At 39.4% G+C, this 15,593-nt stretch overlaps 1 protein-coding gene across 6 annotated transcripts in view; it reads left to right on the top strand.

Annotated features, from left to right (window-relative positions):
* The window catches only part of ablim2 (actin binding LIM protein family, member 2), a 90,501-nt gene that overhangs the window by 13,418 nt on the left and 61,490 nt on the right, over positions 1 to 15,593 (top strand). For 3 of the 6 annotated variants that reach the window (XM_058406873.1, XM_058406877.1, XM_058406875.1), the window contains exons 1-2: positions 1,770 to 1,927; positions 12,925 to 13,086. In XM_058406873.1, coding sequence (XP_058262856.1) covers positions 1,912 to 1,927; positions 12,925 to 13,086 — 178 coding nt within the window. In that variant the 5' untranslated portion in view covers positions 1,770 to 1,911. Of the gene's footprint in view, positions 1 to 1,769; positions 1,928 to 12,924; positions 13,087 to 15,593 lie in introns of those variants that run through there. The other 3 variants (XM_058406879.1, XM_058406878.1, XM_058406874.1) reach the window with 2 other exon arrangements.

Here is a 15,593-nt window from a genome sequence, read left to right as displayed (position 1 = left end):
ATTGCTCTGATCAGGATGTGATAGAGAGGGGGAAAAAGCTTTTTGGTTCACTTTAAAGGCTCTAAACATGTAATAGCTTAGTATCTTAGTGTTGGACTGGGATTAAAGTCAATCGGGCCTCTGTTGGGCCCCTGAGCAAGGCCCTTAACCCTCAGTTGTTTAAAGTGAGGAAAATTGTAAGTTTTAAACTGAGCAACAAAAAAAGTTCAAGTTTAGAACTGAGTGTAATTGTGACACACCCCCCTCTGTTTTTTAGCTCCGCCCCCATACTCATGGTGTCATATCTAAGGTCTGAGGGTGACTTATCCTAAAGGTTAGAAAGGGGAAGGTGATGAAATATCAGCAGCAGTCAGGCCTCGATTAAAGAAGGTATGGGACACACACACAGGCTTCATAAATGTCTCTTTGGTGTGTTAAAGCGTTCGTCATATCTCTGCGCTTTCATTAGAGCTTCTCTCCGTCCATGTGTGACCCTGAGTGACCCTGAGTGTAGAGTCCTGATGATAACACTTTACTGTATCGCCAGTCTTTCCTGCCTGATCAGCTCAGCAGTTCGGGGGTCATTTGCATGGCAGGTTCGATAAATAATTAAACGGAGTCCACCAAGCTGTTAACTTTATCTGGATTTTATTTTAGTTATGAAACATAAATTAAGGGATACTTGGAGTGCTAATATAATGGAGATGCATTACTGTGTAAATTAAGTAGGTGTTGATGCTGATTGCAAATTTAGTTAAAAATGAAAAATCATTTGTCACTTAAAAAATTAAAGTGTAGTTAAATAGTTCAAATAAATGCAAAGATATCTGATGAGTTTAAAAAACAACAACTGTAAATGCTGACAATCCCAAAAAATCCACGAATCAACATATTGTGCGTTATATTCTAATATATGCAAATATAATATATTTAGATGTGAAATTAGGGATATTTGCATACCTCATTGAAACTGGTGGAAATGCTTAGCTTTAAATGTAGTGATAGCTTCTTGTATGGAATTTTTTGTATAAAAAATTCTATTTTGGTCGTAGAATTTGCTGTTTTTCGTTAGATTTTTCTTCTAAAATGAGCAGAAATGAATCAGATTGAAATATCTATACGCTTGTTATTTTCATACTTGTACACAGATCCATGTTTGTCCTTCATGCTGCATCTTTTCCAGCAGGAATATGAATTATTTAGGATGTCACAAGCAACACACACTTTTAATGGCTAGAATAGTCCATTAACAGCACCATCAATGCTTTAACCCGGAAGCCTGAGCTGCTTTCAGCATTTAGCTTTCATAAATAATTAAAGCCCATCAGAAGGGGTTAAATGTCGACTGGCCCCCCCAGCCAGTGCCATGAAACCCTCACCACGGGTATTTGGTGTTCGAGAACGTTCTATTTATAATACATTGCTGCAATAAGTTGGCCAGGCTGTCAGAGTGTCTTACAGGAATGACAGGGTTGCCAGATTGGACTAGATTTCACTCAGTAACTTTTGTAAATGATAGATAATGATAAACCCCAAATGATAGATAATACAAGTTACTCCATATTACCCATAACACAAGCTACCCCAAATGATAGATAATACAAGTTACCTCCTCGTGCTTCCTTAAATCCAGGTCACGTCCAGGCCAAAACCACAGACACACACACAAACAAGCACAGCCAGGTAGTGGGTGGTTTTATCACCATTCTGGCAACCCTGTCACCAGCTATGAGCCGCGTGCCTTTAACACACGAGCACTTCACTTCCAGCGTGCGCTCACCTCAGATCTCAGACTCCTCACAGAGAAGATGTTGGATGGTGAGACACTAGGATAAAACAGGATTACTCTCTTGGATATTTAAAAAATTTGATAAATTAAGATTTGATTGGGATTTACACCTGAGACCTTGACAGTGAAGAGTGTGTTGGAAAATGCCGGAAAAAAAAGGTGAGGCTGAGGTCCTGTTAAAGTGGAGTAATTTAAATAAAAGCAAATATCAATGATATTACACTGTAGGCACTGGACAGAAACAACAGCATGGATTTAACCACCTTAATATGATCATTAAGGTGGAAGGGATTATAGTTATTAGCTTTCTTAGATGACAGGTGGGCGAAAGGGGTGGCAGAGGGATACTAAAGGGAGGCAATGTATAGATTATTCAGAGTGCAAAGTTAAATATGTTTCTCAGTAGTAAAAAAGAAAGAAAGATTACATAATGGCATACGTTGGTTTTATTGTTTAGTTTAATTTAATTTTATTTTATTAAATAAATAAATAAATTGGGGTGGCATGTGGGGTGGCGAGACTTTTTCTATGGTATATGAATTAGGAAAGGAAGAATATTTATTTTTATAGTTGTAAAAATCATGATTAGGGAATTATGACATCATAACGATGCAGTCGGTCAAATTGTAAAGCTTGTAAATAACTTTTTTTTATTATTAGAGGGTTTTATCATGCAGTGATGACTGTATGATCTTTTTATTGAATATGTGTGTCATTTATTCAACACACACAAAAACAACATCTAATCTGAGGCATCATGATGTAGTCTGTTGCTTCTGCACTCCATGAGCTCTAATGCAATCTGGACCCTCCGGGCAACAGGCCGGGCCAACTCAGTGTGTGTGTGTGTGTGTGTGTGTGTGTTTGTGCTTATATAATAAAAAAGGCATGTGAGATAAACAGAGGGTGGTGCAGGAACACTGTGATGGCTCACAGATGCTTACTGAGATGGATTTGCATGTAGAGAAATTTGTCGTTAAAAAAAGATTGCCACTCCGGAGCCACACTAATGACCAGAGACCTCGCTAATGACATTCGGAATGTGTTGTTAATCAAGCCATAGTGTTGCAGGAAGTAGTTGAAGTTTTACAAAAAAAAAAAAGAAATGAAAAGAAAAGAAAAAAAGAAAGCTGGTGAAAAATCTTTGACTGAGGTCTGTTTTTTTTTAATAATTTTATTATTATTTTTAAAATAAATTCTTTAGATTAGTAGCATGTGTGAATCGCATAACAGTCAACTTTTAATTTAATTTAATTTAAATTAGTTTTATTTATTTGTTTATTTATTTATTGTCTGAGGTCTGATTTTGGCAGTTTTTCAACCATAGTTGTATATTTTTGGCAACAAATTAAAAAAAGAAATTATTGCCATTAAGTTCAATTAAAAATAAAGATAAAAAATGTTAATAAAAAAAATTGTTGGTGATAAAAATATGCCTTAAACAAGAGTAACCCCTCCTTTTACTTTATGGAGCATGTTCCAAACAAAGAGTTTCGAGTTTATTCTTCTAAAAGCAATTAATATTTTTTTGTGAAAACAAAAAAATCCATATTATTATCACTCATTTTATATAAAAATTCAGTATGTCCAAGCCGGTGTTACGCAAGAACTTTTTCACTCAGCAAAAAAAGTTTTCCTGTCGGGTTTTCGAAATAAATGTTGTTTAAAAAAAAAGGTGTAGCTCATGTTATAAAACAGCTCCCCGACCTCGTGGCAGTAAAGCGAGTTGATTTCAGCGTCCAGCGGCTGCCAGGACAGACTTTCACAATGCAGTGTGACATTTCTCAGGTTTATAACAGCGAGACGTAATTGAGGCTCCTCTGGCGGTGTTGGAAAGCTTTTCCGGGTGTACATCACGCTCTAATAATTTTAAGCAGCTCGCCACAGCGAGAGTGTAAATGTTGGACACATCTGCCTGTTCTCCACCTGCATTAAAATAGCATGTCCCGTCCAAGTCATGATGCAAGTCTCATTTCCAGGAAATATCTGGTGTCACCTCCTGGATCCTGGATCCATCTGGAACCTTTGCTCGGCATGAGAGAAAGACTTTTTCTTCTCATTTGAGTTAAAGGTTTCTCAGCTCTTTTAGTGTTCCTGGTTCATGAGGAATAACTAGAACTGAGTTAAAAATGAGGCGGTGTCCGTCAGGGTGGACAGGATTGTATGACACTTGGGCCATTTTGAGCCAAAGAGAATCCATGCCACTCGATCCAGGCTTGCAATGGAGCCTGGAGATGACGTGATGTATGGATCTGTGCCAGCAGACTGAAAGACACGGCGGCGTGTTCGCTTCCTGTTTGTGCTCTGTTGCTGGTTTTCGTGACCAGAAATGAAGGCAAATGAATCATGAGCTAATTAGCAAATCCGACTTTTTTCAGACAAATTTGGTAAATGCGAATCAGACGGCGCTGTGAAATATTATTCTAGCACAGATAATCCAATTCAAACCAAAAAGTGTTCTTAAGGCTTTCTTTTCATTCTGTGTTACAGAACAGATACAATAAACCAAATGATACATAATACAAGCCACACCAAATAATACAAGTTACCTCAAATTATATATAATACAAGTTACCCCAAAGGATACATAGTAGACACCACTCCAAATAATACATAACACAAGCTACCCTAAATGACCCATAATACAAGTTACCTCATCTGACCCATAATACAAGCTACCCCAAATGATCCATAATAGAAACTACACCATATGATCCATAATATCAGTCACTTTAAATTATACATGATACAACTTACCCCACAGGATACATAGTAGAAACCACTCCAGGTGACCCATAATACAAGTTACCCCAAATGACCCATAATACAAGTTACCCCAAATGATACATAATAGACACCACTCCAAATGATACATAGCACAAGCTACCCCAAATGAGCCATAATGCGTTTTACCTCAAATTAATAATACAAGTTACCCCAAAAGATATTGACGTAGTAGACACCACTCTAAATGACCCATAACAAAAGCTACCCCAAATGACCCATAATGCGTTTTACCTCAAATTAATAATACAAGTTACCCCAAAAGATACTGACATAGTAGAAACCACTCCAAATGACCCATAACAAAAGCTACCCCAAATGACCCATAATGCGTTTTACCTCAAATTAATAATACAAGTTACCCCAAAAGATATTGACATAGTAGAAACCACTCCAAATGACCCATACAGTAACACAAGTTACCCCAAATGACCCATAATGTGTTTTACCTCAAATTATACATAACACAAGCTTCTCCAAATGATCCATATCACAAGCTGTTACCCCAAATGATACATAATACAAGTTACTCCAAATGATACAGAGTAGAAACCACTCCAACTGATTCGTAACACAAGTTACTCCAAATGCAAACCAACCAATCACTGATACATATAATGTCATACTGCATAATACTTTATATAATGTTTACAAAAATACATCATTTAAATTGTTAGATTTAAATGGGAAAAAAAATAGATAGATAGATAAAAAAAACAAATAATTAATAAAAATGCTAAAAAAAAATCAAAATAAAGCAAAAAAATTGTTTAAAAGAATTATCAAATTAAATACATTGAATGCTTCCATTCGGTTTGTTATTACATTTATTTGAAAAAAAAAAAAAAAAAAGTTATAAAATGTTGAAGACATATTAGTCAGGAGCCAAGGCAGTAAAATTGGATGCGTTCTCAAGGAGGAAAGGCTGGCGTTCTGTCTCTGCCTATCAGACAGCAGGATATTAGCCAATCACAGGGGTCTGTGAGCTCGTGTATGTGGAAGAGGGCAGATAGCGCTTTCCTCTGACTTCCCTCTGTACACCACCCAGTGATGAAGCATTAGCAGCACTTTGAAAAGATTCGATTGTCTGGTTTCATGTGTCTCAATGGAATCAAATGCTTGTCTTCATCCACCGTAATCGATCACAGAGTCAATAATATATAGTACAGCTTTTCTCTAGCGCAGGGCTGTTCAGTGTCACTTAGAGGTTGGATAGCTTAAAGAAACACATTTGAGTAGAAGGCTAGTTTAAAAAATCTTGTATATAGAAGTGGACCAGATGTGGGAAAGGGTTTGGCGAGGTGCGAGTGGACCAGTGCTAAGTCAGCATATTCCCTGGCAGAGCCGGACAGCCTGCTGGGACATGATACTCTGACTCATGAGGTTTTTATTTCCTCATTCCTCACATATAAATAGAGGTAAATATTGACAATCTCTGTGCACTTCGGAGTAAATGTGAATTATTATTATACCACAATTACAGTTAAATATTAGCTTTTCTTCGTAACGGTGTACTTACACGCTGGAGCATGTTTACCTCCTGAATTGCACCTTTCAGGCACGTCGTGTGTTATAGTATTGTGTGTGGATTTTGCTTTGAGAGGCATCTGACCATGAATTCAGACAGTTATCCAGACGTCCTCCGGGTTAGAGAATATCAGACACAGCTAGTGAAGAATCCGTGAAGGTGAAACCATTTGAACTGGATTTATATCATATGTTTATCAGAGCTTCTTTTTTTTACTTTTGAATGAAATCTTCTAAAAACAGGTAGTATGTTCCCGGTTATTTTATAAAATGCTAATTCTATTTTTTTAAATGTCATTATTAACCATTATAACACAGTTATAACACTTTATCCGGAGATATACGACTGGTTTTGTGGCTTTTTTCTCCAGATTTTTTCAAAGATAGCTTTCTTCAATCTGTCATGACATCATGAAGCACCTAAATTAGCTTAATGTCATTAGACCTGAGTCATTTAGCTAAGCTAGGTTAGCTTGGTTTGTCTGCTAACAATATTTACCACAACACAAATATATACAGAGAGTTATTCAGCCATTTTGTACACGCACAGTGCAACAGGAAGTCACGGATAATTGTTCATTAATTAAGACTCGATTGACCGTCATTTTTACTTTTCTTTGAATAAATTTACCCGACTTAAAAGTTAAGCTAATACACCACAAAAGCAATGCTTTGCTAATGAGATTGTAAGTGTGTCCAGTGTAGTTAGCTAGCATTAAAAGTGCTGGGAAAGTGAATTTGGGTGTCAGTAAATTTTATTTCTCTTTTGAAGTGCATTCTTATTACGAAAAAATAAATAAATAAAACAACAAAACCTGTTATGAAACTGAAGTATAGATTCGGCTGAGCTGAGATCGTCGTTTACTTCACCCTACTAACTTTTTTATACACGTATTTGTGGCATTCTGTAGGGATTTTCTGCCTGGAAGCATCATCAGAGTGGGAAGTGATTTTGAGGTATAAACTTGCTGTAAGTGTATTTTCAGCCGCTGCCTCGGTTTAAAGATTAGCTGAAAACTTTCAGTTAGTGCACTGATAATCTGACATGCCTTCATACTGAGAGAGACACTCAGGAATATACAGGTTTCATCCCAAATTATACTGATTTAATATCATAGGTAGCCACAGCAATAAGCCACGTGAGGGTGAGATTTTGTTCAGAGGTCAGGGTTCTTAGGCATAACCGACAATCCAGCGAATGTTAAAATGATCTAAAGTTAAGTTACTATTTTGTCCATATTTTATCCCTTTTTTATTTCTAAAACATCAATAAATTATTTATTCATAATATTTGCAATTCTTCTGCTAGTGTTTTTAGTAAGCTGTGGTTGCTAAGCAACATGAAGGTATTTTTTAGGCTAGTGGTTCTCTTTAATTAATTATTTATTAAAATTTTAATTAATCCAGAGTTAAACCTGCCGAATTAATACAGTAGTCATACTGTGGTTGATATATGTGCACAGCTCAGCCAATCAGATTTAAGAACCAGTCAATGCAATGCAAGTCAGCTCACTAATGCTGCTAATATTGCTCTGTGCGATTTGGGATGCAGCCCGTGTTCTGAAGAATGATTCCCGTAACACAGCCAACGTTCCGAAATGTTGAACCATGGAGTCATATATTGGCGTCCAGATCCACAGAATGTCTTCTCCTGTTGCTGTGGAGGGTTGCAGGTTGGTCAGGTTGAGCGTGGAGAAAGCCGAGTCGGTTCTGAGGACGGGTTACAGAGCACATGTTCACATGATCTCCTATTTATAGCAAACCTGCTTAAAGTCATTGTACACTGAAGCGCTTCTGAAAATAAACAGCGCTCACTTACGCATGCTCCTGATGGCTGACCTTCAGCAGATAACAGGACATGGGATTGATGACTGATTAGCTGAAGTGTTGTGTTCAGGTGTTAAGGCTAGGAATCATATGGACTTTATGATTCGATTCACTTTAATTCGATTCTTTTTATTATGCAATTAGAAAAGGTTTTATTATCATGAATATTATCAACTTGATGCGCATGGAGTACTTTTTTTTATACAACTTTTCCAGGATAAATCTTTCTGCTTTTAAAATATAATATTATTATTTGTTTATGCATTCTAAAAGTTTCCATAGTCTTAGATGAACAAATTTTAAACATATGAGTGATATTTAGCATCTAGCAGGTTCTAGCATGTAATAAAATGATGTGTTTACATTTTATTTAATTATATAGGTACATGCTTCTTTCTTTCTTTCTTTCTTTCTTTCTTTCTTTCTTCATTAGTTTATATTCATTAATTATGTGCAATTATGTATAATAAATATATAAATAAATAAATGTAAATCTGTATCATTAAATAAAATGTGAATACATATATAAACAAAAATGACTGCATTCAGGAATATAAAATATAATTTTAAATGGTTTCATTGACTAATATTTATATAGATTAATTAAAAAATGGCATTTAATTTAATTTTTCTAAATTTTCTAATTAATTTCCTTTAACAGAGAAAAGGAAAAAAAATCTATAAGTTTTAAGACTAATAAATAATTATATATATATATAAAATTTATTAGTCTTAAAACTTATAGATTTTTTTTCCTTTTCTCTATGTATATATTATGATAATATATACTACTCACAAAAAGTTAAGGATATTTGGCTTTTGGGTGAAATTTATGGAAAATGTAAAAAGTTAACGCTACAGTGATATTATATCATGAAAGTAGGGCATTTAAGTATAAGCATGCAGTGGTGATTTCCTCATCTCAAACAATTTATTGAAACAAAAGCCAACAACAGTGGTGGGTTTACCACAACAAAAAATGTCAATGTCTCAATAATTCGTCATGTGCCCTTGACCATCAATTACAGCTTGACAACATCTCATGCTGTTCACGAGTCGACTTATTGTCTGCTGAGGCATGGCACTCCACTCTTCTTGAAGGACGGCCCTTAGGTCATTGAGGTTCTGGGGTGCAGGGTTACGAGCCTCTACACGGCGACTCAGCTGATCCCATAGGTTTTCTATGGGATTCAGGTCTGGAGAAAGTGCAGGCCACTCGATGAGCTGGACCATTGTCGTCCACGAAGATGATATTAGGCCTGTGTTGTTCATGCAGGGGCACAATGACTGGATTAATGATGTTATTCAGGTAGTATTGTCTTGTCACTGTACCATTCACAAGATGTAGGGCAGTTCTGTATTGAGTAGACACACCTGCCCAGACTGTAACACCACCACAACAGTGGCTGATGCATAGCGCTCTCCTTGACGTCTCCAACATCGTTGGCGGCCATCATTTCTGCTCAACGTGAATCGACTTTCATCAGAGAACAGCACTGAGGCCCACTGGTCCCTCGTCCAGCGTAAATGCTCCCTGGCCCATGCAAGACGACGACGCCTGTGCCTGGTGGTGTGGTCAGGTACCCTTGCAGGTCGTCTAGCACGCAGACCACACTGATGTAAACGGTTTCGAATGGTCTGACGTGACACTTGGGTTCCTCTCACCTCCCTTAAATCTGCCTGGAGTTGAGTGGCATTCATCATCCGGTTCCGCAGGGCACTGTTCACAATGAAGCGGTCATCAACGTGGCATGTGGCCAAAGGACGTCCACTTCTATGCCTTTCTGTGACTCTTCCAGTCTCTCTGTATCTCTGTCACAACCTGCTGATGACACTCTGTGACACTCTAAGCTCAGTGGCCACTTCCCTCTGAGAACATCCTGTTTGAAGCCTCGCAATGGTGAGGTACTGTTGATCAATTGTTAGGTGTGGTCTTGGTCTCATGATGTCAAAATGTGAACAGCATGATGAAGAGGACTGTTTAAATACCAATTCTAATTGAACCAGAAAATTTATTGGTCGATTCATGGATCAAACCCCAGTTGTGAATTTTGCTGTTAAGCACCTTGTTAGAGAACAGCAAGTTATGCAAAAAGTACTGAAACACTGAACAGTTGGACATGTGCATTCAAAAGAGTAGAGAAGGTCAAATTAAGTTCACCTGTAAAGGTTATAGTGCATTTTAGGTGAAATTTCACCCGAAAGCCGAATATCCTTACCTTTTGGTGAGTAGTGTATATATATATGTATGTATATATTATATATATTATAATAATTATGTAGAAGTCAACATAAAAAATATTTTTTATCAAATAAAGAAAGTCATTATCTGTTATGTCATCTGTTATTATGGAAACCATATAAAACCTATGAGCGCCAGGCCCCACCCTTACAGGAAATGAATCAACAGCTCCCTAACCAATCAGAATGGAGAATTCCTCAGAAAGCTTTCAGTAAGCCAGAGTAATCCCTGAGACCTTTTTATATTTAAGTGTGAGGTGCTTTATTTTCTCTGACATACAACATTAACAGAATAAAAACAGATTGATGATAGAGTTCCTGCTTCTCTTGTGCAAGTCGCCCTGTTTATAGGAAAATAAATCTATTTCCTAATCCTTCCAACATTCTTATCTTTATCAGAAACATGTGTTGGCTTCGATGGGCAAAGCATCAAACAGCAGGCATGTCTCCAGCAACTGCATTTCTTACATTTCCACCCCCTTTTCTTTTTTCTGATGAAGACGTCCTTATCGGCGTTCATCTCAATTCAGGAGCATCCGCTCAGACATGAAGACGCTTTATAGATGTTTAAAAGTGAGACTCGCGCCAAGGAAAACTGTGCTGTAACAAAACAGAACGAAAGAGTTCCTCAGGTTGATGATACGCACCACACCTGAAATCAGTCCTGTTCCAAATCAGGAAATAGTTTTCGTTTTAAAAGGGGCCTATATACATTCCCAGCATGCCTCGCTGCCTGAGGTGCGGCTGCAGAGAATCGCTCTTAAAGCATCTAAACAAATTGGGAGACGCTAGATTATGTAATGGAGGCCAGTGTTGGGTGCTATGCAGGTAAAGCTCACTGCCCTGATCTCAAGAGGTGAACTAGCGACTGACGCTAGAGGCTACAGTCTTTAGCCTCCTTTATAGAGCACGTGCCTCCCATGCTGGAGACCTGGGTTTGAGACCCGCTCTGAACCAGCATTCAGTAATTTTGAGCAACAGTAGCTCGTCTGTTGGATCGGATCACACGGGCCAACCTTCGCTCCCCACGTGCATCAATGAGCCTTGGCCGTCCATGACCCTGTCGCCGGTTCACCACTGTTCCTTCCTTGGACTACTTTTGATAGATACTGACCACTGCAGACCGGGAACACCCCACAAGAGCTGCAGTTTTGGAGATGCTCTGATCCAGTGGTCTAGCCATCACAATTTGGCTCTTTTGGTCAAACTCACTCAAATCCTTACACTTGTCCATTTTTCCTGCTTCTAACATCAACTTTGAGGACAAAATGTTGACTTGCTGCCTAATATATCCCACCCACTAACAGGTGCCATGATGAGGAGATCATCAGTCTTATTCACTTCACCTCTTCGTGCTCTCAGAGCTGCAGTTAGAAGAAAATAATCAACACCTTCTGACCAATCAGAGTGCAGAATTCCTCAGTGAACAGCTGAAAAATCATGATGTTGCTATAGAAATGATAACGTATTAGAACAAGTGCAGTAATAAACCTAATAAACTTCTGAGCTGCTGTTATAGAAAATGAATGAACATCTCCTGACCAATCAGAATCCAGGACTCAACAGCACTGTGATGTAATAAATTTTGGAAAGTTTGATCCAATTTTAAGTATTTACCTGAGAATTAAAAAGCATACACTGTTTATTTGTGAGGACGAATGGCTGAAAGGATAATAGTTTCACTTATTTTTTTATTTATTCTTTGTGAGGTTTTTTCTTACACCATGTGAAGGTGTTTCTCTGGAACGGTTCCAGCTTCACCATCTTGCGTAAATGTTTTTGTGGAGTTCTTTTTAAAGCTCCTGTATTTGATTAAAGACCAGAAATTCCTGTGTGTGTATGTGTGTGTGTGTGTGTGAGGCTGTGCTTTAATCCTCACTGCACTGTTGTGTACAGGACGTGGTAAAATGTGCTGTTGTTGAAACCGGTTTCTGCTCCTTTACAAACAAGCAGCTGTAGCTCTGTGTGTGTGTGTGTGTGTGTGTGTGTGTGTAACAATAATCATTTGCTGCTGATGCTCCAGAAAATAGTTTCTTTCATTTCTTTTCTCAGATGAAGCTCCACACTCTCTTAGCTATGTGACTTTATTCTTAAAATATTTATTTATTTATTTATTTATTATTCTTTGACTTTTTTAATCGTTCATTTATTTTTTACTTTTATAAATAAAATTTATTTTAAAATAATATTATAGGTTTTTTTAATTTTTCTTGGAATATTACAACTTTATTCCTGAAGAAATTCTCATAATATTAAATTTTATGACTTTACTCTTTAGTTATTGTGATATATTATTTTATTTATTTTTAATATAATTATTTAATCATTTCTGAAATATTATGACTTAATTCTCACAATATCAAATTTTATTCTTTTTATTCTCCAAATATTATAATTTCTTCCTGTAGCTTTATATTATTGCCTCATTGTGAAATTATTATGGTTCTATTTTTAAAATATTGTGATATTTTTCTCATAATGTCATCTATTATTGCTCTTATATTCCTTTAATATTTCTTGAAATATTGCAACCTAGTTCTTAAAACTTTAAACTTGTAAATCTTAAAACTTAAAAACTTTTTCCTGGCAACAAACAAAAAAAAACCCCAGCAGGTTTATTAATAAAGTGTAAATAGTGATGAATTAATTGCAGAGGTTTATTTGAAAGTGTGCTGAAAATGTGCTGAGAGAAAGATCAACATGTTTTTAATGCAATTAATTAACACACACATCTCTCTCTCTCTCTCTCTCTCTCTCTCTGTGTGTGTGTGTTTCAGCGTTTCAGCAGCAGGCCGTATCCGGCGTTCTGGAGCAGCAGCAGTCCAAGCCTCAGACCCAGAGCGGCCCGATCCTGTGCCAGAACTGCGGCCAGGCCTGTAAGGGCGAGGTGCTGCGGGTGCAGAACAGACACTTCCACATCAAGTGCTTCGTCTGCAAAGGTAACGAGTCATGTCACGCCGGTGTGAGAGGACCTGGTGCTCTAACTCACACCCACACTCACTCTCACACTCACACTCACTCTCACACTCACTCTCACTCTCACACTCACACCCACACTCACTCTCACACTCACACCCACACTCACACTCACTCTCACACCCACACTCACACTCACTCTCACTCTCACACTCACTCTCACTCTCACTCTCACACTCACACTCACTCTCACACTCACTCTCACACTCACTCTCACACTCACTCTCACTCTCACTCTCACTCTCACTCTCACTCTCACACTCACACTCACGCTCACACTCACGCTCACACTCACGCTCACACTCACGCTCACACTCACGCTCACACTCACTCTCACACTCACTCTCACACTCACTCTCACACTCACACTCACTCTCACACCCACACTCACACTCACTCTCACACCCACACTCACTCTCACACTCACTCTCACTCTCACTCTCACTCTCACACTCACTCTCACTCTCACACTCACACTCACTCACTCACACTCACTCACACTCACTCACACTCACACACTCACATACTCACATTCACTCACTCACACTCACTCACACTCACACCCTCACACTCTCACACTCACACTCACTCTCTCACTCACACTCTCTCACTCACACTCACACTCTCACACTCACACTCACTCTCTCACTCACTCACACTCTCACACTCACTCACACACACTCACTCACACTCACTCACACTCACTCTCACTCACTCTCTCACTCACACTCTCACTCATTCACTCACTCACACTCACACTCACATTCACTCTCACACTCACACCCACACTCACACTCACTCTCACACCCACACTCACACTCACTCTCACTCTCACACTCACACTCACTCTCACACTCACACTCACTCTCACACTCACACCCACACTCACACTCACTCTCACACTCACACTCACACTCACTCTCACACTCACACTCACACTCACTCTCACACTCACTCTCACTCTCACTCTCACACTCACGCTCACTCTCACACTCACTCTCACTCTCACACTCACTCTCACTCTCACACTCACACCCACACTCACACTCACTCTCACACCCACACTCACACTCACTCTCACACTCACTCTCACTCTCACACTCACACTCACTCTCACTCTCACACTCACACCCACACTCACACTCACTCTCACACCCACACTCACTCTCACTCTCACACTCACACTCACTCTCACACTCACACTCACTCTCACACTCACACCCACACTCACACTCACTCTCACACCCACACTCACTCTCACTCTCACACTCACACTCACTCTCACACTCACTCTCACACTCACACTCACACTCACACTCACTCTCACACTCACTCTCACACTCACACTCACTCTCACACTCACACTCACTCTCACACTCACACTCACTCTCACACTCACTCTCACACTCACTCTCACACTCACACTCACACTCACACTCACACTCACTCTCACACTCACTCTCACACTCACACTCACTCTCACACTCACACTCACACTCTCTCACACTCACACTCACTCTCACACTCACTCTCACACTCTCTCACACTCACACTCACTCTCACACTCACTCTCACACTCACTCTCACACTCACACTCACTCTCACACTCACTCTCACACTCACTCTCACACTCACACTCACACCCACACTCACTCTCACACTCACTCTCACTCTCACACTCACACTCACTCTCACACTCACTCTCACACTCACACTCACACCCACACCCACACTCACACTCACTCTCACACTCACTCTCACACTCACTCTCACTCTCACACTCACACTCACTCTCACACTCACACTCACTCTCACTCTCACACTCACACTCACTCACTCTCACACTCACTCTCACTCTCACACTCACACTCACTCTCACACTCACTCTCACTCTCACACTCACTCTCACTCTCACACCCACACTCACACTCACTCTCACACCCACACTCACTCTCACACTCACTCTCACACTCACACTCACTCTCACACTCACACTCACACTCACACTCTCTCACACTCACACTCACTCTCACACTCTCTCTCACACTCACACTCACTCTCACACTCACTCTCACACTCACTCTCACACTCACACTCACACTCACACTCACACTCACTCTCACACTCACACTCACACTCACTCTCACACTCACACCCACACTCACTCTCACACTCACTCTCACACTCACTCTCACTCTCACACTCACACTCACACTCACACTCACTCTCTCACTCACTCTCTCACTCCCTCTCACACTCACACCCACACCCACACTCACTCTCACACTCACACTCACTCTCACACTCACTCTCACACTCACTCTCACACTCACTCTCACACTCACACTCACTCTCACACTCACTCTCACACTCACACTCACTCACTCTCACACTCACTCTCACTCTCACACTCACACTCACTCTCACACTCACTCTCACACTCACTCTCACACTCACTCTCACACTCACT

The sequence above is a fragment of the Hemibagrus wyckioides genome, linkage group LG13 (assembly GCF_019097595.1).
Source record: "Hemibagrus wyckioides isolate EC202008001 linkage group LG13, SWU_Hwy_1.0, whole genome shotgun sequence".
Classification (NCBI taxonomy): Eukaryota; Metazoa; Chordata; class Actinopteri; order Siluriformes; family Bagridae; genus Hemibagrus; species Hemibagrus wyckioides.
This window is presented reverse-complemented; position numbering and strand designations above follow the sequence as displayed.